Here is a 27,412-nt window from a genome sequence, read left to right as displayed (position 1 = left end):
TTTATGGACACAAGAGAAGGTCAGACTAAGCCAGGGAGACATTTCAATGCTTGAATGAGATTAAACAAAATAACAGCTGGAGGCTCAGAAAAGAGAAGAAGGCTTGGACAGGCAGATGAAGCTGTTTTTCATTTAAAGTTTAGTTCCAAGCACAAAGATGTATTGGGGTTGCAAGGAGGTGAAACCACCCACCATCTGTGCTCTTTTCCCCAAAGTTTGGTCGCTTCCTTTAACGATTGGTTTAATGGCATTTGAATTTTGTTCAGTGACCCATAATGGAAATGCACAAAAGGCAGAAGCGAGCACATTACAAAGCAACGCAGAGACTTGTCTCTTTTACAGATATTTCTGAGCAGGTATTGTAGCAGAGGGCAAGCGACCATGCATTAATTGAAAGAATGACAATTTATTGCACCAACACTAAACACAACAATGGTTTGCTACAATAGATGGCTGGAAGTTGCAGGCCTTAATGGCTGTCTGCTCTGAACAGGGAGGAATAGCAAACTGCTGTTTGTGTACTCAGAGTGGATTTATAAATCACCTGTGAAGGCATCACTGTTTTTAATGAGGCCCACTGATAGAAAAAATTTGCATAGGTCTTGAATATATGATTAGGCGGTATGTGATCAGCATGAAAACGGAAAGTGGTAAAAAGCGCAAGGTGACTACTGTTTGATGTTGCATTCCCAGCATGAATTTTTTTTTTTTTTTCATAAGGTATTCATAGGAGACACGTAGCTGGTGCTGTACACTCACAAATCTCTACACCTGCTGTTACAATCACTGAGAGAGGCTGACAGTATGCCCTGAGGAATTCTTAGAGATTGCATAAATTAAACAGTTTGTCTGTGTTGTAACATTTACTATTTCTTCATAGGTTCTCTGTAAGTAAGAATAACCTTCATAAAGGGGCAGGTACTGTATGTTACTTGTGCTCCTGCATGGGAGAATCTGTAGAAAATGGTGGCCAATCAGAAATGTACAGGGCAAACTACATCAGGGATCGGATGGCTGGGATAGAAAAGGATCCAGTAATAACAATGTAGACCTCTCTGTAGAGGCATAACCCCAGTATAGTATTTGTACAAATAAAGGCATATTTGGCAAAAATGGGTTTGTCAATGATGAATAATGGCAGTTTTGTAGGCGCAACATGCTGTAAGTGCCCTGTGATGATGGAGACAGTCTCCTACCCAGAAAGTAGGTGACCAAACTGTTTGCACATTGGCCCTCTACAGTGCATGCTTTCTGCTGTTTAAGGGCTAAGTACTTTACTACATGTCACATTAAGGAAGATCTCCTGCCAGGACATATGTATTCAATAAACTGACACAATAATTGAGTAGGTGTACACAGCACTTCTTAAAGTGTCATAAACCCACATCATTAAAAACTATCAATAAATGCTGTATTACATGCTGTTCATACTCAACCCCCTGCAATATGGCTGGGGGTTAGGTGGCCTTCTTATGCTGCTTCCTATCCTTTGAGTTGCAGCGAATGAATATTTCTAATCTACTCACACAGTTGATATACATAGAAGTTCCCCGAGGAAGCAGATCATTTCTGCGAAATGCGTTGGAGCATAATATCTGGGATTTTGAATTTCAACCTACATCAAGCTGTACAATTAGATCTGTGTCTTATGACTATTTGTGATGTTTTTATAATTTTTGCGGTCATTTTGACGCGACTACTGTTTTAGCTATTTGTAATAAAGCTGTTTCTGATTTTAATGCACGATTTAACTTCACATTCTATATGATTAACCAAGAGGTTTTCCTCCTCTATCCCCCTCTTTTTGTTCTGAGGAGAAGCACCATGTAGCCATTGGCTATCCAGGCGTGACTGGGGCCAGAGCAGTGTCGAGTGCTGGTTCCCTTCCCCTGAAGCACTCTGTGTTTTACACAACCTAGTCATTACTGCAAACTGACTACTCCAGGTGTTCAGCCTACCGTCATTTCCCTGCTGTGCCAAAGGGAAGTGATGTCACCAAGCATCGAAACTTTATAGACAGTGTGAGGCAGATCTGTTCACCCGCGCACTGCCTGTGCAGACATGGGTTGTTGCCAGTACTGTTAGCCACCTTTATGACAGACACAAGTCAACACATCATAGGTGCTATAGGCGGGCAAAAATCAGCTAAAATAAATAAACTGGCAAGTAGAGTGGGAGCCTCTGCTGTCTCAGAAAGCTTGAAGCTCAAAAAAATTCAATGCTTGTAGTCCATACGTAATCCAAAGATTTTATTTATTAAAAATCAAGTGGTCAAGGCTTTCTGCTGTATACTGGAACACTTGATGTTTAATAAAATAAACTTTGCAGATTATGCATGGACTCCAGCATTAAGTTTTTTGAATATCAAGTGGATAGGGCTGATAACAGCCCAGCTGGGAAACTGACACTTGTTGCTTGCCAGCCAGTTGGTTGTTGAGCTAAGCTCATTTGTTTGGTAAGAAAGCAAGCCTGAAGATCCAGAATCTCAAGTTCAACAGATTCCCGACGAGATACAAAATGATCAGATTTTTTACCTTTCCGTCATCTGCAAAAAATTGACTTTTTTGTTTTTGGCGGACCTATTCTGTATTATTCTCAATAATAGGCAAACAGGAGTGTCAGTTGCCAATATAGCTGGTTTTGGTGCAGTGAATTGCTGTGCCCAACATGTTCACAGGAAAGCAAAAAGCTTTTGCAGTACAATAAATGCTTAATGGCCCCCGCTCAGGCTAACAAGGTCCGATGAATTGGATGCCACTGACAAGTGAGGGTGCAAGATGTGGCTCATTGTAGAAGTAGCCTGGCTGCCGCACACCTCAACAGGCCCGAGTGGTTATCAGCTAAAAGAAGCCTCAGCTTTATTCATCCAAGGCATGCCCTTGGCTTGGCTTGGATGAATCACGCTGAGGCTGCTTTCACCTGTTAACCACTCAGGCTGGGTGAGGTGTGCGGCGACCAGACTATCTCTTCCTATTTCTACAGCGTGCTTATTCAATAGTCAAAGTCTCATCAGTTGACATTTTGCTTGTGCAGAATATTCATTTCTGCTAGGATCCCAAAAGTTAAAAGGGCTTATCATGTCATCAGGGGGATACAGAAATGTCTTTGCATTTAGGTAGAGGTGGCAGTAGTAGATATTTCAGACTATCCTTCCCAAACTGAAACTATCTATACTGAAACTGGCAACACTGAGGAGACAGCCTCATTCACTATGGGACGTGTGTTCATAGTATTGTAGAGGAGTGTGTAAACAAAGCCAAAAGCCTAGAGAAGGGAACAGTTATTAGGGCATATCTATATCTCAGGTCTACCTAAATTTGTATACCTAGGGTTAGCAGAGAAAGAAGGTGAGCTTGATTTTTATATGGTCTGCCACATTGGGCTCCATAACATAGCGCTCAACAGAGTTTTTGACTTCTTTCTAGAACCTTCCTCAACTGCCAGGTCCAAAAGTGTTCATTAAGTCAGATCGCTTTGCGTCACTTCACCTTGTAGTCAGTGTGTATGGGACCTTATGCTTAACTTATGCTTACCTAAACCTTGACAATTATTTACCAACCAGAAGACCTGTTGAGCCAATGAGGAGAGGGGAATGTCTGAATAGACACAAGAAGCTGTGGCTCAACTCGGGTGCCCCCATAGCAAGCTGCTTGCTGTGGGGGCATGCGGCTGAAGGGAGGGGCCAGGAGCGCTGGCTAGGGACCAGAGGAGAGGAAGATCAGGGCTGCTCTATGCAAAACCACTGCACAGGGCAGGTAAGTATGACATGTTTGTTTTATTTTTAAACAATAAAAGCAAGACTTTAGTATCACCTTAATTTCTTTTCATTGCAATGAAAGAATTCACACCTACCTTACAATGTACAGCATGTGCCTTTGCCTTCATCCTCTACTGCATCATACAGCTTTTTTGTTTCAGACATGCTCATATATGGAGCGTCCAGATCATACTTTTTTTTTTTTTTTTTTGTTTCAGAAGGACCTATAGATTTCCCAAAATGAGTGTGGCATTTTGTTAAATCGTTTTTTGGGTTTTTTTTACATAAAGAGTGCAGAGTGTTCCTTAAAATATATGTAAACCCAACCACTAAAGCCTCATGTAAGCTTTAACACATTAAAGTAGTTTCAGAAGTAATTTTCAAAACATTGTATTGACACCCACAGAGGTTCACAGAGGGCAGAGTTAACTGCCTGCGGGGGACATGCGATGCGGGAAACGGCACTGTAATTGCGCTGGTTCCTGCATCGCTACAGTATGAACCTAGGCTAAAAGCTAAAGTTCTTGCCATAGAAAACTGTTGACTTGGCTTTGTAATAGAAGTAGCTAACAACACACAAGCTTCTTTCTTTAGAGCAACTAGAGGAGAGTCCCGTTACAAAGAAACTGGATAGGCAGTCTTCAGGACACCAGCCAATGTCCCCTTTGATCAAACACACCACTGACTCTCTAGCAGAGGGGTGGCAGCAGCCCAAAAGTCTCTAAGACCTCTCACAGCAGTCTGTACTCACAAATGTCCAGGGAAGGTTGGTTGCCTCCTAAGAACATCCATGCAACACCTTTCTCCTGTGATACCAGGCTAGATCTTCCGATGACATCCCCTCAGTCGGCTCTCTGTAGCTTCAGCCTTCAGGCCCTCAGGTTGCCCACCTAAGGCTTCACATAACTGCAAGCATATGGCAGTAAGCCCTCCAGGCTGGACTTCCCACCAGCAGGCAAAGACCCAGCAGCTCTGTGTCCCAGAGTATTTATACAGACTCCCAGCAGCCTTCAGGGCCATCCTCCCTGGGATTGGCCAGCTCTATATAAATATTCAAATTGCTATTTGCATTGTTCCACACACAAGCATTCAAACTAGCAGCAGCTTAAACACTGAGCAGACCTAACTAATCACTGCTCCGATTACAGTGAGCACAACGAAATTTACCTAACACAACAATTACAGCCAAACTGGTTACAGTAATGCCCCGTACACCCGGTCGGATTTTCAGACGGAAAATGTTTGATGGGAGCTTGTTGTCGGAGATTATGACTGTGTGTAGGCTCCATCAGACATTTTCCATCGGAATTTCCGTCACACAAAATTTGAGAGCTAGTTCTCAAATTTTCCAACAACAAAATCCGTTGTCGTAAATTCCGATCGTGTATACACAATTCCGATGCACTAAGTTCCACGCATGCTCGGAATCAAGCAGAAGAGCCGCACTGGCTATAGAACTTCATTTTTCTCGAATCATCGTAAGTGTTGTACATCACCAGGTTCTTGACGCTCTGAATTTCCGACAAGATTTGTGTGACCGTGTGTATGCATGACAAGTTTAAGCCAACATCCGTCAGAAAAAATGCATGGATTTTGTTGTCGTTATGTCCGATCGTGTGTACGTGGCATATGAAGTGAAAGTGACAGAGAAAAAAATATTTTATCAAAACGTGTGTACGTGGCATAAGACCAGCTAAATTTATATAGCAAACAAAAATACAGCTCCACTGAACACAGTAAGCCAGCACAAAATCTAACTAATCCTAGCACCTGTCTAGGAGGGTGCTACCGGTGAAAAAAGTACTTTATTTAAAGAAAAGAAAAGACAATTGTTTAACAACTAAATATTATTTAGTTCGAGTTCAGACATGCTTTGATTCTGATGCAGGAAATTAATGTTCACTGGTTGTATTTTGTTTTACATATCAATAAGAAAAAATATTGCAGCAATAAATTGAGATTTGCAGGGTTAGCACTTCTATATAATTAGCATTCAGACCGCTATTTGTGAAGTTTGCTGCACTAGCTCAATATGCCTAAGTTAGGCAAAAAAAAATTTTGCGGCACCTTTTATCTCTGCACTTCACTACTACAGAATGTGGCAGTGCAATTAATCTCATATGTATTAGGAAATTGCAGCAGACAGCAATGTGTAATTCATAGTTGTAGTGCTATTTGATGTCAGGCACATGATAAACATAACTATGTTGATTTCACAGGAATGAAACAGACCATGAAGGATATCCATGGGTCATTGGCACTCTCATTTCCCTGGAAACAACTAATGTCCTATAGCATTAGTAGAGGAGTCAAGCTCTAACATACACGGTTTAAGAGTACTTTGCCATATCACAATCATTTATTTCTACAATGCCTTTTTTAATGTTAATTTTCCTAAGACAGAGGTAACGGTTTAAAAAGGGTCCAATAAAAATACAGCTGTGTATCTTTTTTAAAGTGAACCCTAAGGGAGAAAAATTGAGCCAGGACTGTTTCCTTATTCCATAAATCATATTGGATGGGACATTCTTTTATCTATGAATACCTCTAACTTTATTTAAAGTGTTTGCCCCATGAAAAAGATGACAGCTCCTATGTAATAAATAACTAAAATTAGCTGCTATAATCTTGTTTCTGCTCAACTGGATGTACATTACTGAACTAGTGACATTTTGTTGAACAGAAAATTCTCATTGTAGAATTACTTGGATGCCGCTATATGAAAGTCCATTAAAAATCCCTGCCACTAGTATAGTCATTATATAGGACATTTGACAATTTACCTTTTATGTTACGAGTGGAAAGTACATATTTTAGAAACTGTAAAGTGTTATTTCACTTTTCTGGTTAAATGGATTATGTCTCTATATTTAAACCTATGTTTTTAGATGTGGAAGGTTTAAAAAATTTGGACTAAATTAGTTGTATTGCTAAACTAGATGATTGGTTCAAAATGTAGTATTCCTTTTAAGTCAATGGTGATTATATTTTTAATCTAATTGAAATCCTAACAGCCTTAATACTGCGGCAGGTTGGCTCTATTATGCGAATCGCCGTAGCTGTACGTCAGTTCGTGTAATAGATACAGGTGCCGGAACCGATGCGCGTGACGGCCGGCCGCGATGTCCGTCGGCCACCCACGATTTCTTCACAGAGAGCCAGAATGAGGATCTGTCAATGTAAACAAACAGATCCCATTCTGTCAGGGGAGTAGAGAGAGAGATTATCTGTTCCTAGTGATCAGGAACAGCGATCTCTCTTCTCCTCCAGTCAGTCCATTCCCCCCACAGTTACAAACACCTCCTAGGAAACACATTTAACCCCTTGATCACTATTAGTGTTAAACCCTTGCCTGCCAGTGTCATTTATATTTTTAGCTCTGATCACTGTATAAATGCTGCATACAAAAAAAGGCTGCGCTGCCACTTAAAAGTGAATACAAAAATAAATCACCTTGATAACTACTGGTTGTGTACCCATATACCATAAATAAAACAGTGAAGGATGACTGTTATATTCCCCCTCTGATAGACTTTCCCATTAATGAACTTTTTATTCTATGAACTTTGCTTGCTCCATCCAACTTTAAATTGGACTGCTCATGTTCAGTTTTTTAGTTTTTTTATATTTGACTTATGATGACTTTTTAATTTTAATTTTTTACTTCTTTCACTGTTTTATTTATGGTATATGGGTACACAACCTGTAGTTATCAAGGTGATTTTTTTTTGTATTCACTTTTAAGTGGCAGCGCAGCCTTTTTTCGTATACAGTGTTTAGTAAGTAGATGTGTCTCACATTTATGGTTGCAGCAGCACAAACCAATTTTTTTTCACAATACATATCACATATTTTCTCAGATTGGATTTTGGGATAGCGCAGTAATTTTTCCTGTTTGAACACTGCATAAATGTCACTGGTCCCAAAAAAGTGTCAAAAGTGTCCGATCTGTCTGCCGCAATGTCACAGTCCTGCTAAAAAATTGCTGATCACTGCCATTACTAGTAAAAAAAAAATAATAATAATAAAAATGCCATAAATCTATCCCCTATTATGTAGACGCTATAACTTTTGCACAAACCAATCAATATACGCTTACTGCCATTTTTTTTTTTTTTTTTTACCAAAAATATGTAGAATGCATATTGGCCTAAACTGAGGAAGGGGGGGTATTTATTATAGTAAAAAATTTAGCTTTTTTTTTTTTTTCTTTCAAAATTGTCACTCTTATTTTGTTTATAGCGTAAAAATAAAAAAGTGCAGAGGTGATCAAATACCACTAAAAGAAAGCTCTATTTGTGGGAAAAAAAGGACATAAATTTTGTTTGGGTATGGCCACACAACGTTGCATGACCGCACAATTGTCAGTTAAAGGGGTTGTAGATCCTTGTGTTTTTTCACCTTAATGCAACCTATGCATTAAGGTGAAAAAACACCTGGCAGTATCCGGCCCCCCAGCCCCCCCCCCCCCGTTTTATTTACCTGAGCTGGCGGGGACACACTGTCCCTCTGCCCGGGATTCTCGGCTCTTGATTGGATAGATTGATAGCAGCGCAGGCATTGGCTCCCGCTGCTGTCAATCAAATCCAATGATGTGGGCGCGGGGTGCGGGGTCGAGTCATACATTTGGTGGCTATGGACGCCGAATGATGGACTCGGGAGCGCGCCCGCAAGGTAACTCCCCCGGGAGAACGCTTCTCCTAGAGGGTTGTCTGATGTGGGGAGGAGCCGTGAGAGCCGCCGAGGGACCCCAGAATAGCAGGTTCGGGGCCACTCTGTGCAAAACGAGCTGCACAGTGGAGGTAAGTATGACATGTTTGTTAATTTTAGTTTTTTAAATAATCAAAGCTTTGCAATCACTTTAAAGAGACGCAGTGGCGTATCAAAAAAAAAAATGGCCTATCACAAAAAAATGGCCTGGTCATTAAGGAGGTAAATCCTTCCAGTTCTTGAGTGGTTAATATTAAATGGTGCAACAGACATGTTTTCCATCCAAATGAAAAGCTGGATGGGGCTATACACATGCCTTGGTAGCTGCAAATTTAATGCGACTTCTTCTGTAAATTACAGTCCGGGCAAAAACATGAATTCAGGAGGCGACAGGATTGCCTCCTGAATGCCTGGCAGTGGCTGCTTAGCTGCCCAAGTGTGACCCAAAGATGTACAGATATGTCTAGTTACATGGTTCTTAAATATTATGATGGCCTTAAAATAGGACCTGTCCATATTATTCTTCTATACAAAAAAAAGCTTTATTGATGTTAAGTGGACAGATGCCCACAGCCACTTAGTAGTCGATTACGATACAGATATACAATTCACATGTGTATATATACACCTAATTGAGGCATAATAAAAAAAATAACCATAGTGAATGAAGAAAATAACAATGTTACATGAAGGATAGACAATACATATCTTAAAATACAGGAACAGATCAAGGAGATATCACAGGTTGCTAGAAAGTGGCAGTGATAATAACTATAATCATTTTGCTGCTAGAACAAGAATGAAAAGGGAGAAAAAGGGAAAAGGGAAAAAGGAAAAGGGAGAAAATATAAGCCAGGGAAAGGAAAAAGTAAAAGGAGGGAGTAGGGAGGAAGGTGTAAGGGAAAGATGAAACCCCAAAGGCTGTCGTGGGCAAGAAACATAGTGCATGGTGCATTGGGAAAACCAGGAATAATCCAGGCATGGCTACCACATTGAGAATTACCTAGCGGTCAGCTTCTCGTTGATGAGTGTTAGTTGCTATGAATATGTTGTGTTTATGAATATGTACCCCCAATACATCTAAGTCCGTTTGCATTACACTTTCACAGATGAAATGGATGCATCATTTATCTATTTTTTATTTTTTTTAAACACTCTTAGCAATTTGGACTTGTGTTAAATCTGTTATTTCTAGTAGACTAATAAATACCATTTCCATCTAAATATTTTTCTCAGAATATGAATATTTTCTGAAATGAAAAAGTGATTCAACTTCTCTACTGGAAAATTACAAAATATAATATGTATGAGTCAATGTGCTTGTTTTAGTAACAGATTTTGAACATTATGAACCAAATCTTTCTCATGCTGCTAGATGGTAAATGTTGTGCATTATCCCTGCCTTTACATGTTCCATATCCTCCTGTTCATAATTAAGAAAAAAATCCAGCATGGGTAGAGGAAAACATCGATAATGGCCACAGCAGATGTGCAGGAACTGGAACTTGAGATCCCTAAAAAATACAAGAAACTGTCAGATGGTTCACCCCTTTACAATCTATCAAATACTCAAATGTCAGTTTTCGGTGGATTCGCCCTTTAATCCCTTGGACAGTATTGACACTTTACTGCCCTTTAGAGCCCGATTCTGCCCTTAAAGTCGGGGGTTGTATTACCCCAGTTGAAAATGAGTTTGCATTATTTATAAGGTCTTGGTATAGTTGGGAGCTTTTAAAGGCTGTCCAAGCTTCCCATATAGCAGTGAATTTGGAAATAATATCCAAGGCAGTATAGATCAGTTCCTCCAACTCAGCATGGAAGGCGGGGATGAAAACTGCCAATGGACTGGTATAAACATCCTAGCAGCATTAATCATATGCATAGCAACCGACTTATAAATACCGCTTTTTAGGTATTTTAGCTAGATGTAGGTACTGTGCTGGGCAAAAAACTCTAGTGGGAGCAAGGACACCATTGTTGTCAAGTCGTGCACTTTATGCCAGAAGGGTTGGAGTGCCGGGCAGTCCCACCAAATATGGAGAAATGTACCAGGATCTTTGCCACAATGCCAGCGTTGATCAGAAACAGAGGGGAAGAATTTATGAATCAGGTCCGGGGTTCTATACCAATGGATTTTCAATTTATACCCATTTTCCTGAACGGAGACATTCAAGAACCCTTTGTGAATATACAAATGTATATAGTCCCAGCTCTCCTCATTTATCTCCATACCCAGGGCAGATTCTCAATAGGTACAATCTGAGGTTAAGAGTGCAGATGATTCTCCAAACAATGAAGCATAGATATGACATGACTTTAGGGGGTCGATCGAGAACAGAGCGACTTCAGGATTATAGGGGTCTTTGTAAAGCCTTTTTTGCGGGACGGATCATCTAGAAAGTGTTTGAACACTTCCCGCCCGGCCTATAGCAGAATGATGGCCGGGCGGTGGTTCCGTTATCCTGAGTGGACGTCATATGATGTTTTTCAGGATAACAGCCGGTGTGCATCCGTGGCGATGCGCAGTGTCAGTCTGACACACCGAAACACAGATCTCAGTAAAGAGTCTCTAACGGAGACTCTTTACCACATGATTATGTCCAATCACGGCTGATCAGTGTATACAGGAAGAGGCGTTTATCATCTTTTCCTCACTCGTCTGACAGACGTGAGTAGAGTAAAGGAGAGCAGCTCGGTGGCTCTCCTGGCAGGGGGGGTCTGTGCTGATTGATTAAAAGTGCAGCACCCCCGGGATGCCCAACCTGGACCACCAGAGATGACGGTCAGTGCCCAGACAGATGTCAATCAGTGCCCATCAGCAATGCCTGCCAGTGCCACCTATCAGTGTTCATCAGTGCCACCCATAAGTGCAGCCTTTCAGTGTCGTCTATCAGTGCCACCTATGAGTGCTCATCAGTGCTGCATATCAGTGCCGCCTATCAGTGCTACCTCATCAGTGCCGCCTCATCAGCGCCCGTCAGTGAAGGAGAAAACGTACTTATTTACAACATTTTATGAAAAAACAAAAAAAACTTTTTTTTTTCAAAATTTACGGTCTTTTTAAATTTGTTTGCGTTTTTTTTTTTTTTTTTTTGCTAGAGGTGATCAAATACCACCAAAAGAATGCTCTATTTGTGGGAACAAAATGATAAAAATGTTGTTTGGGTACAGTGTAGCATGACCGCGCAATTGTCATTTAAAAAGTGACAGCGCTGAAAGCTGAAAATTGGCTTGGGCAGGAAGGGGGGGGGGAGTGCCTGGTACTGAAATGGTTAATTGGATATAGGGCCAGAATGGAAATGAACCCAAATCAGAGAGCTCTGCAAGATCAGTTTGCCGCAAGAAGCGGCCTCTTCGGAAAAAGTGTTAGGCCAGTATCTCCACGTGTGGCCATTCGAATTTCAGGAAGGCTCCGGATAAACCTGGACGAAAGTCTGGGTTGCCTCTCACTGGAGTAATGGGGCATAATTTAGCCAAAATTGCATGTGCAGCGCAAGCCCTATCAAATTCGTGAAGGGTGGCTCCAATTAGGGGATGGGTTAAAGCATTTGGAGATACGTGTTCTCTAGAGAGCCAAGGGGTATAGCGTAATCAGAGCTCATGATCAGGCATTCTAAAGTCACTCAGTCTTTACATCAGCTATGCACTCGCCAATCAACGATTCTCGCTAGATGAACTGCCTGGTAATAGCGTTGTAGGTCAGGGAGACCAATTCCTCCACACGCCTTAGGGAGCACCAGCTTCGTCCACCTTATCCGTAGGGGTTTATTGCACCAAAAGAAGGTCCTACATATGGACTTGTAAAGTCCAAAAAAAAGAAGGTGGTAGGCGTATAGGTAGTGTTTGAAGTTTGTTGAGTAGCCAGGGGAGGATCATCATTTTAAGGATGGACTCTGGTCCAAACCAGGAGATGGTGGATTTATCCCATTTTTGGAGATCTTGGTGTATACTCTGTAATTCCATCTGGAAGTTTCTACTGTAGAGCTCTGCTAGGTCAGCAAGGAGTTGAATACCCAGGTAAGTTATGGACCCCGCTTTCCATTTAAAGGGAAAATTAAGTTGACATTGTTTGGCCAGTTCTGTAGGTAGGGACACATTCAAAGCAAATGATTTGGAATAATTGATTTTTAAGTTAGACAGGAGTTGAAAGTGCTCCAGAATTTGCAGAAGTTGGGTAAGGACTTTAGCGGTGAAGAGAGGAAAAGTAGAACATCATCCGCAAAGGCCGCAATTTTGAACTCACGTTCCCGTATCCTTATGCCTTTAATACCTGGATTGGCTCGAATGCAGCGGAGGAGGGGTTCTAGCGTAAGTATGTAAAGCAAGGGAGAAAGGAGGCATCCCTTAATGGTTCCATTGTGGATGGAGAAGGTGTTCGACAGATGGGCATTGACCTTGACCATAGCTCTGGGGTTAGCATATAATGATAGAATAAAGCCCTGCATACGGGGTCTGAGCCCCAGCGAGTTCAAAACTGCATCCGTATAGTCCCAGGCCACTCTGTCAAATGCCTTCTCCACATCCATTGCCAGAAAGAAGCCCTTCTGCTGGGAAGAAGTAAGCCAGGCGTGTAGGTTCATAGCCTTAATGGTATTGTCCCTGGCCTCTCTTCCAAGTGGACTTATTTTATTTTGTTATACTAGTAATGGTGGCGATCAGCAACTTATAGCGGGACTGCGATATTCTGGTGGATAATTAGACACTGACACTTGTGGGAACCAGTGACACTAATACAGTGATCAGTGCTAAAAATATGCACTGTCACTGTACAAATGACACTGGCAAGGGGTTAAACATCTAGCGTGATCAAAGGGTTAACTGTGTGCCTAGCCAGTGTTCTTGTGTACTGTAGGTGCTGCTTTTACTAGGGGAAGAGATGGATTTTATTCCATGGGATAAAAAAATCCATATCTTCCCCCCTGTCAGAATGAAGATCTGCTTTGTTTACATAGGCAGATCTCCGTTCTCGGTGTTTTACCGATGATCCGGTGGGTGCCGGCGGATATATAGTGCCCCTAGGTGGAAGTACAGAATTAGCAGGTTTACTGCTACAGGGAGGCCCTCCTGTGCAGGATCATATATATATATATATATATATATATATATATATATATATATATATATATATATATATATATATATATATATATATATATATATATATACATACATACACACACACACACACACACGATCCTGCACAGGAGGGCCTCCCTGTAGCAGTAAATCTGCTATACGGTGGTCCGGAATGGTTAACATTCACTTTTGCTAAGGAAAATGAATGCAACTGCCTTTGCAAAGTGCAGTCTATTCGCCGTTAGTAAATTTACCCTAAAGTGTTTTTAGATGACGTGCCCTCAAAAGTACGCCTAGAAAATAGCGAATTTCAAGTATAGATTTATAAAACCAAAATCCTAATTAAACATATGTCATACTGACTGCATAGCTGACAGCAGTTATAAATAATTTCCAGAAGCTCTCAATCAGTGATCTGGAGTCTCCATTTTGTCATATGCAAGACAAAAAAAAACTATTTAATTATGGCTTGCTTATCATTGTTTCAGTTATGGACTGTAAAATATAGAAAATGGTAAAAAAAAAGACGTTTGGCAACCATATGGTAACTTTGAGAAGTTTAGATTAGACTGCCCATGTTTGTCTCTTACTGTCCCCTAAGTGCATTTAAGTTCAATTGAACCTTCCTCTTCTTCTTAAATGATGTAAATCAATTTAGAGTGCATCAAAACGATGTGGCAAGGTTACTAATAGCTTGGTTTATAGAGCGGCTCTAGCTCCCCTAAAGCAGCATGCCCTTTGATACACCCTCTCTAAGCCAGAGCTAGAACTCACCAACTAACAAGGTTTGGGAGCTTTACTGATTGCAGAGCTCTAGCACTAACAGGGAGCATTTCATACTACTGTAGAAAGACTGCTAACTTCTCAGCAGACTACTGATGGTGGAAAGTAGAAGAAAGGTTTGGGTTCTTTGAGGCAGTAGGTGTTCTCAGTCAGATGTAGAAGAAAATGATTCTCCCTAGACAGCTATGCCAGGAGTGGTGGATTAGGTTTTTGCACGAGTGGGGACTGGGTATGCAGGGATAGGGCAACAAAAGCAGGATCCCTCCTGTTTTATTGGTTCAGTACACACTTTGTTCAAGAGTACACGTCCTCCTAATGAAGAGAACCTTTTGAACCCCTAAAACGCATTTGATTTTTGTAACATGGTTGCGAGTTAAGTTGAGCCTGGGCTTAATACTTTATGCTTTGGATGCTCTCCTCTGTGCATACCCATTCCCTACTGAGGGTGGACAGGCTGTTTAAAGGGAGCTGGAGCTGCTTTTTCGAGAAAAGATAAATTATGTAAATCCTGAGTGGATTCACATAATTAAACAGGAAGGTTCAGAAGAGCTATAAGATTACTATAAATGTCATATTAAAGCTGTTAGTGACTCTTGTGTGTCCCTTCCACCTGTATTAGTCAAATTAACTTTAATTAGCTATAGGATATGGTATAAGAAGGGCAGGATAAATTCTTTATTAGTACAATAAAGAATTGCTTATATAGTGAGGCCTCTCAGTGCCTATTGATGTCTGGCAGGAGTTACATTAAGTAGATTTCTGGAGTCAGGCTTGTCAGCTTAAAATAAAACTGTCACAACCTGGGGCAATCCAAACTGAAAATACAAGTAATATGTGCAGCCCCATTTATATGCAAGTTTCAACTTACTTTAAACGTTGAGCTTGTTACAATCTATCACAATGAAGGACCAATAGGAAGCTGAAGGTGGTGCGAGAAAATGGAGCTATGCTTCACTTTTACAGGTAAAAATCAAGATTTCCATATAAATTATGCTGTCTATGTCTCTGGATCATCTTTTGATCTATTCCTACTATTTATACATTTTCCTAATAGGCTTAGTCTGTATTGCCTTAGGGTAAGGGTTAGTTACAAGTCTACTGCATAGCATTCGTAGCAGTAAAAAACAAACAAAAACAAAAAAATATACATAGCTCTTTCAAGATGTCTGGCTGGGTCTGGTGATGTTATGAAAGCTGCAGGGTGGGGAATGACTGGACCCACAGCTAAATTGAGACTGAATAAGTGGGAGTTTGAGATAGAGATGAGCTCAGAGCACACCCAAGCTAATCTAAGGTAAGGAGACACTGTCCAACAAAATCAGAGACATCCTGGTATGAAAATTTATAGCCGGCGACTCCCTGTACTGCAAAAGTGATTTAAGTGGCTGAATAGCCACTTGATCACTTCTGCGGATGGTGGAAGGGGTTTCCGCCTCTCTGTTTACCTGGCTCTTAGCATCCAGGAAAGCAGACAATCAGACCAGTTTGTGTCTGGCTGTACTGGAAGTCTAATACACCCCAGATCTCTCCATAAAGAGGACCTGTCCCGGTGTTCTGCCGAGAAAGTTCCGCTCGGCGTATAAGTTCCCCCCTCTACTGCGCCTGCGCAGTAGGTATCGGTGGAAATAGCCAAAGCACAACAGCTGAAAATCAGCTGTACACGGCGCCTGGAAGAGGGCCCCTCGCGGGCTCGCTTCGCTCGCCACGCTTCGGGCACGGCCTCGCTGCGCTCGGCACTTTTAGATTCCCCCTCTAGGTCCACTTGGATGGTGGGGAAGGAACCTGGACCCAGAGCGCAGGCGCCGTGTACAGCTGATTGAAGCATTTGAGCTTCGGCTATCTCCGGCGGCTGAGAGTAGTATGTACTGCGCAGGTGCTGTGCCTGCGCAGTACAGGGGGGGAACTTATCCGCCGAGGAAACATTCTCGGCAAGACACCGGCCCTTGCTGTCACAAGGGATGTTGTTCATTCCTTGTGAGATAGCGATAAAGTTAAAATTAGAGAGTGCAAAAAAAAAAAAAAGTTTGGGATAAAATAAATAATAAAAAAATATTGAAAGCACCACTGTCCCCACTCGCAAATACAAACACATATGTTACTCCCGCACGCATATGTAAACGGTAGACATGTGCATTCATTTTCGTCCGAATGCATTTTGGTCCGAATTTCAGGTATTTTCATTATTGTTTTACCAAACGATAACGAAAGTGCAGAATCCGAAAAACGAAAGATCCGACATAAACAAATGCTTTATTTTCGTTGCTACAACTGTTCGATATAGATAGGAGATTCGACATGATGATGACAATAACAATCTGTGTCCATCAAACCTGTGGTCGAATGTGCCTAACCTTAACTCTATTAGTCCAAGATTATTCTACATAGAGAGAAAAGATTTGATGTAGGGGAGAAAAGATAAATAAAAATAATGATGATGATGAATGTTATTGGCTGATTGTAACCAAAGAGAAGGAGCAGTAAAATAGCTAGAACTAAGTACACAGTACTTTGGCTTATGGTGTCTGTTGAAAGTTCTAAGAAGATTCGACAGAGCAGGTAAACTATACGGCGTACAGTTTAGCTGCTCCGTCGAATCTTCTTTGAACATTCGACAGACACCATAAGCCTTCAATGACAGATTCGACCTTAATTTGGATTTTCAGACGAATGCAATTTTTAACGAAAAACAAAATAATTATAAAACGAATTTCAGGAGTAACTAAATAAATTTATTTTTCGGACGAAAACGAAATTCCGAAACGAAATATTTCAGTGTGCACGTCTAGTAAACGGTGATCGCACCACACATGAGGTATTGTCGTGAACGTCAGAGTGAGACAAATAATTCTAGCACCAGACCTCCTGTGTTTCTCTAAACTGGTAACCAGTAACTTAGTTTAAAGTGTCGCTTATGGAGAATTATAAGTACCATAGTTTGCCGCCATTCAAAAGGCAGATGCAATTTGAAAGCGTGACATGTTAGGTATCTATTTACTTGGTGTAACTCAATCTTTTATATTTTACAAAAAAAAGTGGTATTATATTGTGTTTGTGTATAAAATTCATTAAAGTGTATTTTCTCCAAAGAAAACCGCATTTGAAAAAATGCTCAGCACTCATCATTTTATTCTATAGGGCCTCTGCTAAAAAGTATGTATGTATGTATGTATGTATGTATGTATGTATGTATGTATATATATATGTTTTGGGGTTCTAAGTAATTTTCTAGCAAAGAAAAGTAGATTTCTACATGTATGTGAGAAGTGTCAGAATTGGCCTAGCTGGCAAGTGGTTAAGGAGAAGTATCTAGGAGACCCACAGAAAAAAATTATTAGGGCAAGGGAACGTTGGAGCCCCAACAGATTTTTTATGTGGTCTGTGTCTGTTGTTTCCCTCACTTTCTGTCTGGGTGACAATGTTGTCACAGAGACAGGAAGTGAGGAAAAAAAGGGTTTCAAACTTTCTTTATTGTATCCAACAAAAAAAATGGTCTGGAATTACAATTATCTGATCCACCTCTTCTTTTTTCAATACATCAATTTCGTCATTGTATGTAAAGCGTTGCAGCACATATTTGTACCGTATTTATTATCTATTTCCATATTCCTTTACAATCTTTAATGTGATATTTTCTACAGGACTCACCATGAAGAGCTACTTCGTTTTCCTTCTTGCTGCGACTATTTTCTCTTTCACCAGCTCTCAAGATGCTGCAGAGGAGGTGAGAAACTTGCATGTTTTCAGCCAATAAATATTTTGTTTCTCAGCATTGTCAACAAACACACAAAGCAGTGAGTGTGAAACAACATTGCAGATGCAACGTAGAGGGGAGGTTGGTGTTTTGTGGACACTTTGACATCTGCAGGAACTGAAGGAGGCTGAAATGAAGGAAAAGTAGATGTAAACTCAGTTACTAAAATCTGTGTAATCTATGAACTGTTCATGTAATTTCACAAATCCTTTTTATATATATATATATATATATATATATATATATATATATATATATATATATATATATATATATATATATATGTGTGTGTATGTGTGTATATATATATATATATATATATATATGTGTGTGTGTGTGCAAAAAAAATAATTGTTGATGCTGCCATGAAGGTAATTAATTGTTCGAACACCAGTTGGTGTTTTGTGGACACTTTGACATTTGCAGGAACAAGAGGCTGAAGTACTATTGAGTGCTGGAAAAGTAGATGTATACCCAGTTACTAAAATCGCATATAACCTACAACAGGTTCATGTAACTTCACAAGTCCTTTTATATAGAATATATATATATAAGTGTGCAACTTTCATAAAGAAAAAAAAAAAGTGTTGATCCTGCCATGAAGGTAATTAATTGTTCGTGCACTACCTGTTATGGAAAGACAATGTTCACTCCTCGTCTCCCAATTGTGTCAACCCTGTCACATGCTATCCCAATGGGGACTACAAGCAGCTGTGCTGATACACAATGCACATGTTCCACCCATCCCCATAAAGGCATTCTACCTGGGAAATGATGTGCAGCAGTTGCTTAGATGCATGCATGTAGACAGAAGGTGGCTACAAGGAGGATAGCATGAAAGTATAAAAAAAAATATTAAAAATGTTATCCTTTAAAAAAAAAAAAAAAAAAAGTAAATATTTATATGATGTATGCTACTTTTGCAAATTAAGGCCTCATGTACATGGATGGTTTGAGGCATAAAAATCTCTTTAGTGTAAAGTTCTGGCTTTTCTCTGTGCCTGCGGAGCCATAGGTGGTGGATACAGCCAGCCATAAAAGTTAATGGCTGTACTAGGATATACCCTGACGTTTTTACAAAAAATAAATGGAGGTGGAAGATTCCACCTAATCCAGGACACAGCACCACGATGGACCAATATCGTACTGATGGTAAGTAATGTCCCTCGTGCTTGTTTGTATTTCGACTAAACTTAGTCTGGAAGGTTAGTATGGGGTTGTTATTTTTCCCAGAGATGGCTTTTAAGTTAAAACCATCATGTTTGTGGCTTGTTTCGTTTTAATTTCTTAATGGGTGACAGGAGAACAGTACGTATTTTTATGGATGTGTTGTCTTCACTTTTACTGATGTAATGGTATATAGAGAGCTGCACATTGCTAACTGGACCAGTTTTGCTTAATGATGATTTCACATACCTGATGATGAGAGGGACTTTCTCTACACCTCCCCCCTGGAGTTGGTGACATCAAGACAAGTAGCACAGGTAGCTGCAGTAGGTTCCCAACACAGTGGGAGGTAAGATGACAATCTGGATACTGCTGGGATGCTCAGACTGGAAACAAAGCCATACTCAAAACAAGTCAGCAACAACTAGGCGGAAGATGTACCAATTTTGAATGCAGGTGCAGGGTCAGAAGCCATAGAAGGTTACATTTTAGACAGCCAGCAGAAGTAAATATGGAGGAAAATACTATGGAAGGGACTTGTAGGCACCAATAACCATGACAATATATATAAAAAAAAATACAAAGTTTATTGAGGCATAGGTTTAAAAAAAAAAAAAAAAATTAAAACGAGTAAAAGACAACACATTTGATGTGTGCAAATAACCTATCATATATAAATGTTTAATCCAATGCAAATTATATGCAACTGTTATTGTTTATTGATTTCTTCGATCATTTTGTGTTTTCTACTTATGGTTATTTTTCCTTATAGAACCCACTACTATCTCTGTTCAAAAAAAAAAATTTGAGTTGAAAACACGTGTAGGGGTGACTATTGGGCCTCGGTGCCCTGATGACAGATGGAGATTTATATATGATTTGGTTCTTTGCACACATTAAACGTGTTGTCTTTTTTCTTGTTCTTTTAAACCTATGCCTCAATAAAATTTGTATTTTTTATATATATATATATATTGTCATGGTTACTGGTGCCTACAAAGTCCCTTCCATAGTATTTTCCTCCATATTCCAATATTTGGCATGGGCACCTCTATTCCTGTGAGCATCGTTAGGCACAAGTGCTATATTTATAAGCAGAAGTAAATAAACAGAGGGGTTGATTTACTAAAACTGGAGAATGCAAAATCTGGGGCAGCTCTGCATTGAAACCAATCTGCTTCCAGGTTTTTTTTTTGTCAAAGCTTAATTGAAGTTAGAAGTTGACTGGCAGTCAGGGGGTGTGACTTCCGCCGATACGACCGGATGTGAGCAGCGGAAGCTCTGAGTTCAGCCTGAGTCTCCGACAGCATCCTGATTAGCATTCACTACTACCGAGAACCACGACCCGGAAAAACAAACAAACCCGGCGGCAAGATGAGCAGCAAACAATCGGCAGCAGAGCGTCTTAAGGAGTATGCAAGGACGGAGAAACTAGACGGCGTGCGGAGCCCTCCGCAGACAAGGAGTGGCGGATCAGCGGCGCTGGTTGTCCAGAAAGCCAACACGCCTCAGTCTGAGAAGCCAGAGAAAGCAGCTAAGCTGACACTGGAGCAGATGAGTGGACAACTAATGGCGGCCATCCAAGCAAGCAGCGTGGGACTGACAGGTAAAATGGATGAGATTAAAATGGATATAGGACTGATCAGCAAGACATGCAAAGTATTAGAGACAGGATGGCTGGAGTTGAAAATAGGATATCCCAATTGGAAGATACAGTAATTCATTTTCCCAAAAAGATAATAACAGTAGAAACGCAGATACATGGCAGCAGAAAACAGACGATTTCGAAAATCGGATGCGCCGCAACAATATTAGAATAATAGGTCTTCCGAAAAAAGCGGAGGGATTTAACCCGGGGGACTTTATTGAAAAATGGCTGAGAAATACATTCCCAGATATGGAGGTATCAAAAGCATTTGCGGTGGAACGGGCGCACAGGGTACCTGCAGTCGTACCAAAGCCTGGGTTTCCCCCTAGACCACTTTTGGCGCGTCTTTTGAATTGCAGAGACAGAGATACAATTCTGCGGAAAACAAAAGGGAGAGATTCATTTTGAGAATAGCAAAGTGTCAATATTTCCGGACTTTTCTCTAGAGCTACAAAAGCAGCGGGCAACCTTTTATGAGGTTAAAAAGAAATTGAGAGAAACAGGAATACAGTATTCCATGGCATACCCAGCCCGGTTGAGAGTGGATAAAGGAGGAAAGACTTTGTTTTTCAATACACCGGAGCAAGTTAAAGAATGGATTCGGACAGTTAAAACTGTATCAAAATAATAAGAAATGGGAAACTCGTGAGATAACCTAAGAAAAAGACGCTGTCGGGACAAAATATTGGAAAAATAAGAGGGGGAGAACTATATTTGGTTAACGGTGGTAGGGGGGAGGGTAAGGAGAGGAGATGTGCTGGGGTTGGTTGTTTTTTTTTTTTTTCTCCCCCCCTGTGTCCCCCGCCGGAGGTTTGAAGCGGGGGACATAGGGGAGATGCGTATTGAACCCCCCTCATCACAGATGGGGAGTTTTGGTGTGCCCCTGAAGGGGAATGGATAAGGGTGATGTTTGATATCAGGAATTGAGTGGTAAAAGTGGGCCGTTGGTGTGTTTTGTTGTTTCCCTTTTTTTTTTTTTGAAACATGAATCATAAGCACAAGGGGGAATACTAGAGGTGTCATGATAAATAAAGGAACTGTTGGCCAGGTGGTTGATGAGCATGACAGGTGGGATTGATTGGGATGGGGAGGGGGGGAGGGGTGGGAGTAACAGAGGGTGTATAGAAGAGGAAGAGGGATTAATGGTATAATGGGTAAGAGGAACACAATGGGGATGATGATATGTAATATACACATATATAATTTAAGTACAGGAACACAGCAGAGGGGGGGGGAGGGGGGTACGGGGGGAAGGAGGGAGTAGGGTGAGGGGAGAGGGGGGGAATGTTATTTTTATATATATATATATATATATATATATATATATATATATATATATATATATATATATATATATATATATATATATATATATATATATATATATATATTTATGGGTGGAGCCCTATGTCCGATATGGACATAGATAACATTTGTAGTTCACATAAAACTTACCATCGGAAATAGACCTGGAAGTGTGGACTTACCATATGAAATGGACCTGAAAGTGTGCCTTGGTCTGCTGGTCAGTATGCCAGAATAAGGGGGCATACCCTAGTTAAAGAAATGATTATTCTGTAGAGAGAAATGAATGAAATGAATGAATGAAATGAATGCCTTGAAATGGGGATGGGAGGGTGGGTATCGCGCACAGGAAACCGACAAGCACCACAGGTGAGCGGGCTGCTTAAATACCCCCCGGGCTCCTCCCATAAATTCAGGCCACCATACTGGCCTTCCTACTTATGGGTGGAGCCCTATGTCCGATATGGACATAGATAACATTTGTAGTTTACATAAAACTTACCATCGGAAATAGACCTGGAAGTGTGGACTTACCATATGAAATGGACCTGAAAGTGTGCCTTGGTCTGCTGGTCGGTATGCCAGAATAAGGGGGCAAAAACATTCAGGTAGGGGTGTGGTTTTATTAGTTTTGGCTTTATTTATTTGAGCAAGTTTGGTGAATGCTTGTGCCGTTTCCACCTAAGGAGTGGGGACGTACAGGCGAGGTAGGCAGAGTTTCACCTGCTGAGTCTCTTGATGACGTGGTCTGGGACCCATGCCGAAATGCTGCCATGGCTGCCCCAATACTAAAGAGTGACTGGAGTGCTGACTGGGGTCGAGGTGTAGGCAGTGTAGAAGAACCCCCAGGTGTTTGATGAACTGGCAGGCACTCGAGGGTTGCCCGGAAAGGTAATAGGGGACTAGAGGTTGAGTGTTCCGGTAGGAGTGACAGTAGGCGGGCGAGTATGGTTACTGGCCACCGGACGTTGTTTACTTTATGGAGATGGATGACTATCCTGGAGCTTGATTGCTGGGTTTTGGACACTGCAGGGTGGAGGATGAAATGGTTTTGGCAGCGAGCCAACTACACAGAACTTGGCCTGCGGGATTGCTGCGGGTGAACTCGCTGGGCCGCCAGAACTCGTGGTAGGCCGAGTAAATGGCTGCTTGTATGACCAAACTGGGGAGAAGGCCCAACAGTGAACTGGTTAATATAGTAGACATGTCCCAGAAGATGGCAGCCTGGAACGAACGTGCAGTGGACATTAAACTGGTGTTGCCAGGCTACTTACACCAGCCTGCGCAAGAAGGACATAACAGAGCGATGCGGACCTGGCTTCATTAAGAGGCTCGCCTCGGACCGGATGTCGGTGGCAAGCCACGACCTGTCCTGTCCAGATAAGACCCTAGAGTTAAGCGGTTGCCATGACTGGGTGTAACTTGAAGAGGGAGGAAGTCCAGGTAAACCCGGGGTTTAGGAGTGTCTCTGGGGGCCATGTACTTGTGAACCTATGATGGCCAAAAATTGCCGCGATGCCTGTGGTGGCTGTGGCATCTGTCGCTACCTGGGGTGATAAGAGCGACGTAGGTGATAAGACCCTAGAGTTTAAGGTATAACCATTGATACACCGACCCACGTAGTACGGGACCTTCCGACATTGATAGGTCCGCATTCTTAGGAAAGACTGCAGCTGCTTGTTAGTACACACCCGTGTATGGGTGAAGTCTTGGGGAACTAACCTGATACGGGTCAGTTTGTCAAGGGGGAGGCTGGCCTGCGTGGTGTTCGTTAATTCGGAGGAGGTTATTGTAGACCTCGGTTCCGGTTTATTGAGTTTTTAGAGACTACAAGCTGAAGGACATAATGGTATTACCAGCGAGTCAAGTTGTGTCTACGTAGTACCTGGCTGCCTGTGCCAGTAAAAGTGAATTGTTAGGCCGTAGAAACCACAGAGGGCCAGGTAGATGGCTGCTTGTCTAGATTGGGGAATGTCTGAGGTTTTGACATGTCCCTGAAGATGGCAGTTGTGATGGGCAACGTTTGCCGTTAGCTGTGGTCTGATGCTTCTGGACGCCACATAGAAAGGATTCTACTGTATGAGCCGTAGACACGGATGACTCTCTGCTGTCCTGTGAGGGCAAGAAATGCTGGATGTAGGCTAGGTATAGCCTTATGATGTTATGAGGAGCCAGCTGTGTGTGGCAATACGATACCTGGTGCGGGGTGGAACCTGAACTCAACTGACCTAAGCGAGATGTGATACAGAAATTGATGAATGGCTCGTATGAAATGCCACTGGAGACAAGTGGCCGATTAAGTGCCACTGAAGATTGATGTGTGACTGATTGTGTGCCACTGGAAATGTGTACTAACTGCAAGAAGTCATGCTAAGATGCGAACCCTGCAATGATTGCAAGAGTTGTGCTTAATACGTGTTTGCAACAATTGCCAGGGAGTTTGTGTCAATGGAGATGTGTTTGCCGTGACTGCATGAAGTCCGTATTACTGCATGTGCTTGCACGGGCTGCAAGGAGTTATACTTGGATGCGTGTTTGCAACAATTATAAAATTGTGTTTGGATGCGTGCTTGCCATGATTGCAAGAAGTTATGCTTGGGTGTGTCCCTGCAACATTTGCGAGAAGTTGTGACTGGATGCGTGCTTGCAATGATTGCAAGAAGTTATGCTAATGTGCGTGTCTTGTAATGATTGTAAGATTGTGCTTGAATGTGTGCTTGCAACGATTGCAAGGGAGTTCCTGTCAGTGGAGATGTGTTTGTAGTGACTGTGAAAAGTTCGTATTGCTGCATGTGCTTGCAAGACTGCAAGCGTTAAGCTTGGATGTGTGCTTGCAATGGCTGCGAGAAGTTGTAATTGGATGCGTACTTGCGACGATTGCAAGAAGTTATGCTTGAATGCATGCCTGCAACGTTTGCAAGAAGTTTTGTGATTGGATGCGTGTTTGAAATGATTGCAAGAAATTGTGCTTGGATGTGTGCTTGCAACGATTGCAAGACGTTCTGTTTGGATGCGTACTTGCAACGATTGCAAGAAGTCATGATGGGATGTGTGCTTGCAATTGCAAGAAGTTATGTTTCGATGTGTGCTTGCAATGAAATGCAAGAAGTTGTGTTTGGATGCGTATTTGCGATGATTGCAAGAGGTTATACTTGGACGTGCAGTGACTATGAGGGGGTATAGTCGCGAGGCGAAGGTTTCAACGAATGAAATCAGGACCATGACTGAGCTTCGAAGGAAGACGGGGTGTGGCCCCCCCTTTTTTTTTTTTTGACTGACCTAGAGGAAATGACAGATGAGAACCGGTGGAGTGTTTGACTACCTGGTTTGAAAGGTAATTGTAACATGTTTAAGTGACAGGTGCATGGCATTAAATAAATGAGTGAACTGTTTGTGCCATGACAAAGGCACGAATCGGTGTGCCATGACTGCGCAAATGAGGCTGCACCAACTGGGGCTTGCCAGGATGAATGGATGTCTGACAGATGCCCTGAATTTGAATCGGGGCGCGGAATGCGACAGCGAAATAAATGAAATGTTTGCCTTAGAGTGAAATGAATGAGAAACGTTTCGCCATGACAGAGTCACGAATCGGTTGTGCCGCAGCTGCGACTGACTGCGGCCTGGACTCTGGAGCATATACTGAAATGAGGCAAAGAAACGCTGGTGCATGCCGGAATAAGTTGGTGCATCACGGATGCGACTGGATTTGAATTGGAGTGTGGTATGTAACCGTGAAATGTTTGTCCTGGCAAAGGCACGAATTGTTTATGCCGCAACTGATAGCTAACCAAGTTCTGATGCAGGTGTTGGCTGGGGCCGTTTGTATGGTGTTTGCAATCTTTGTGACAATGAAATGATTCGAAATGTTTGCCTTGATTATGAAATGAGTGAACTCCCTGACAGAGGTCCGGCCTGGTCGTGTCGTGACTGATTCGACCATGAACCGGGCTCTGGAGCATGTATTGAAATGAGGCAACTGAAAACATTGGTGCACACCGGGACGAATCGGTGCCTGTTTGATGCATCTGGATTCGAATCGGAGCGCAGTATGAAATGAATGAGAGAAATGATTACCTTGACCGAGGCTCGAATTGGTTGTGCCGTGTTCTGCGACTGGCAACTAACCGAGCTCTGGTATAGGTATGGATACGGTCGAAACAAGCGAGGCATTCCGTGACGACTCGGTGCATCTCAGATGCGACTGGTTTCGAAACGGTTATGCGTTGTGGGAGTGAAATGGTAGTAATTGCATGACAGAGATACGGATCAGTCGCCCGATATCTGCGACTAGCTATGATCCGGACTCTGGAGCATGTTTCAGAAATGAGGCCGAGCCCTGGGGCACGCCGTAACGAATCGATGCATGGAAGATGCAACTGGATTCGAAGCGGAGCGCGGTAAGTGCGGTGTAACATATCGTTTGCCATGACGGAGGCTCGAATCGGTCGTGCTGTTGTAGCGACTGACTACGAATCGGACTCCGGAGCATGTACCGAAATGTGGCCAATCCTGGGGCACGCCGAGACGAATCGATGCATTTCCATGCGACTGAATTCATGTCGGAACGTGATACATGGAAATGAAATGATAACCATGACAGAGGTACGAATGACTGATAATAACGTAACTCTGGAGCATGTATAGAAATGAGGCCAATCCTGGGGCACGCCGAGACGAATCGGTGCACTTCCATGCGACCGCATTCATGTCGGAACGTGATACGTGGAAATGAAATGATAACCATGACAGAGGTACGAATGACTGATAATAACGTAACTCTGGAGCATGTATAGAAATGAGGCCAATCCTGGGGCACGCCGAGACGAATCGGTGCATTTCCATGCGACTGAATTCATGTCGGAACGTGATACGTGGAAATGAAATGATAACCATGACAGAGGTACGAATGACTGATAATAACGCAACTCTGGAGCATGTATAGAAATGAGGCCGTAATAACTGGGGCACACCGGAACGAATCAGTGCATCTTTCGGTGCGACTGGATTCGAATCGGAGCGCGGTAGGTGACTGAAATGAGAAATGTTTGAAATGATTGAAATGTCAGAAATGAGTTTTAGAAATGTTTCAGAAATGAGAAATGATTGGTATCGAACTGACTTGATCCGATAAATTGCAAATTGCGACTCGCTATGGCTGTCTACCGACGCATATTTATTTATTTATTTATTTTTTAAATACCGACATGCTAGA

At 41.9% G+C, this 27,412-nt stretch overlaps 1 protein-coding gene across 1 annotated transcript in view; it reads left to right on the top strand.

Annotated features, from left to right (window-relative positions):
• The window catches only part of SERPINF1 (serpin family F member 1), a 133,688-nt gene that overhangs the window by 21,044 nt on the left and 85,232 nt on the right, over positions 1-27,412 (top strand). The window contains exon 2 of the mRNA XM_073616622.1: positions 17,965-18,047. Coding sequence (XP_073472723.1) covers positions 17,973-18,047 — 75 coding nt within the window. The 5' untranslated portion in view covers positions 17,965-17,972. The remainder of the gene's footprint in view (positions 1-17,964; positions 18,048-27,412) is intronic.

The sequence above is a fragment of the Aquarana catesbeiana genome, linkage group LG02 (assembly GCF_042186555.1).
Source record: "Aquarana catesbeiana isolate 2022-GZ linkage group LG02, ASM4218655v1, whole genome shotgun sequence".
NCBI classification, from domain to species: Eukaryota; Metazoa; Chordata; class Amphibia; order Anura; family Ranidae; genus Aquarana; species Aquarana catesbeiana.
Note: the sequence above shows the minus strand (reverse complement) of the source record. Positions and strands in the feature narration are given on the sequence as shown.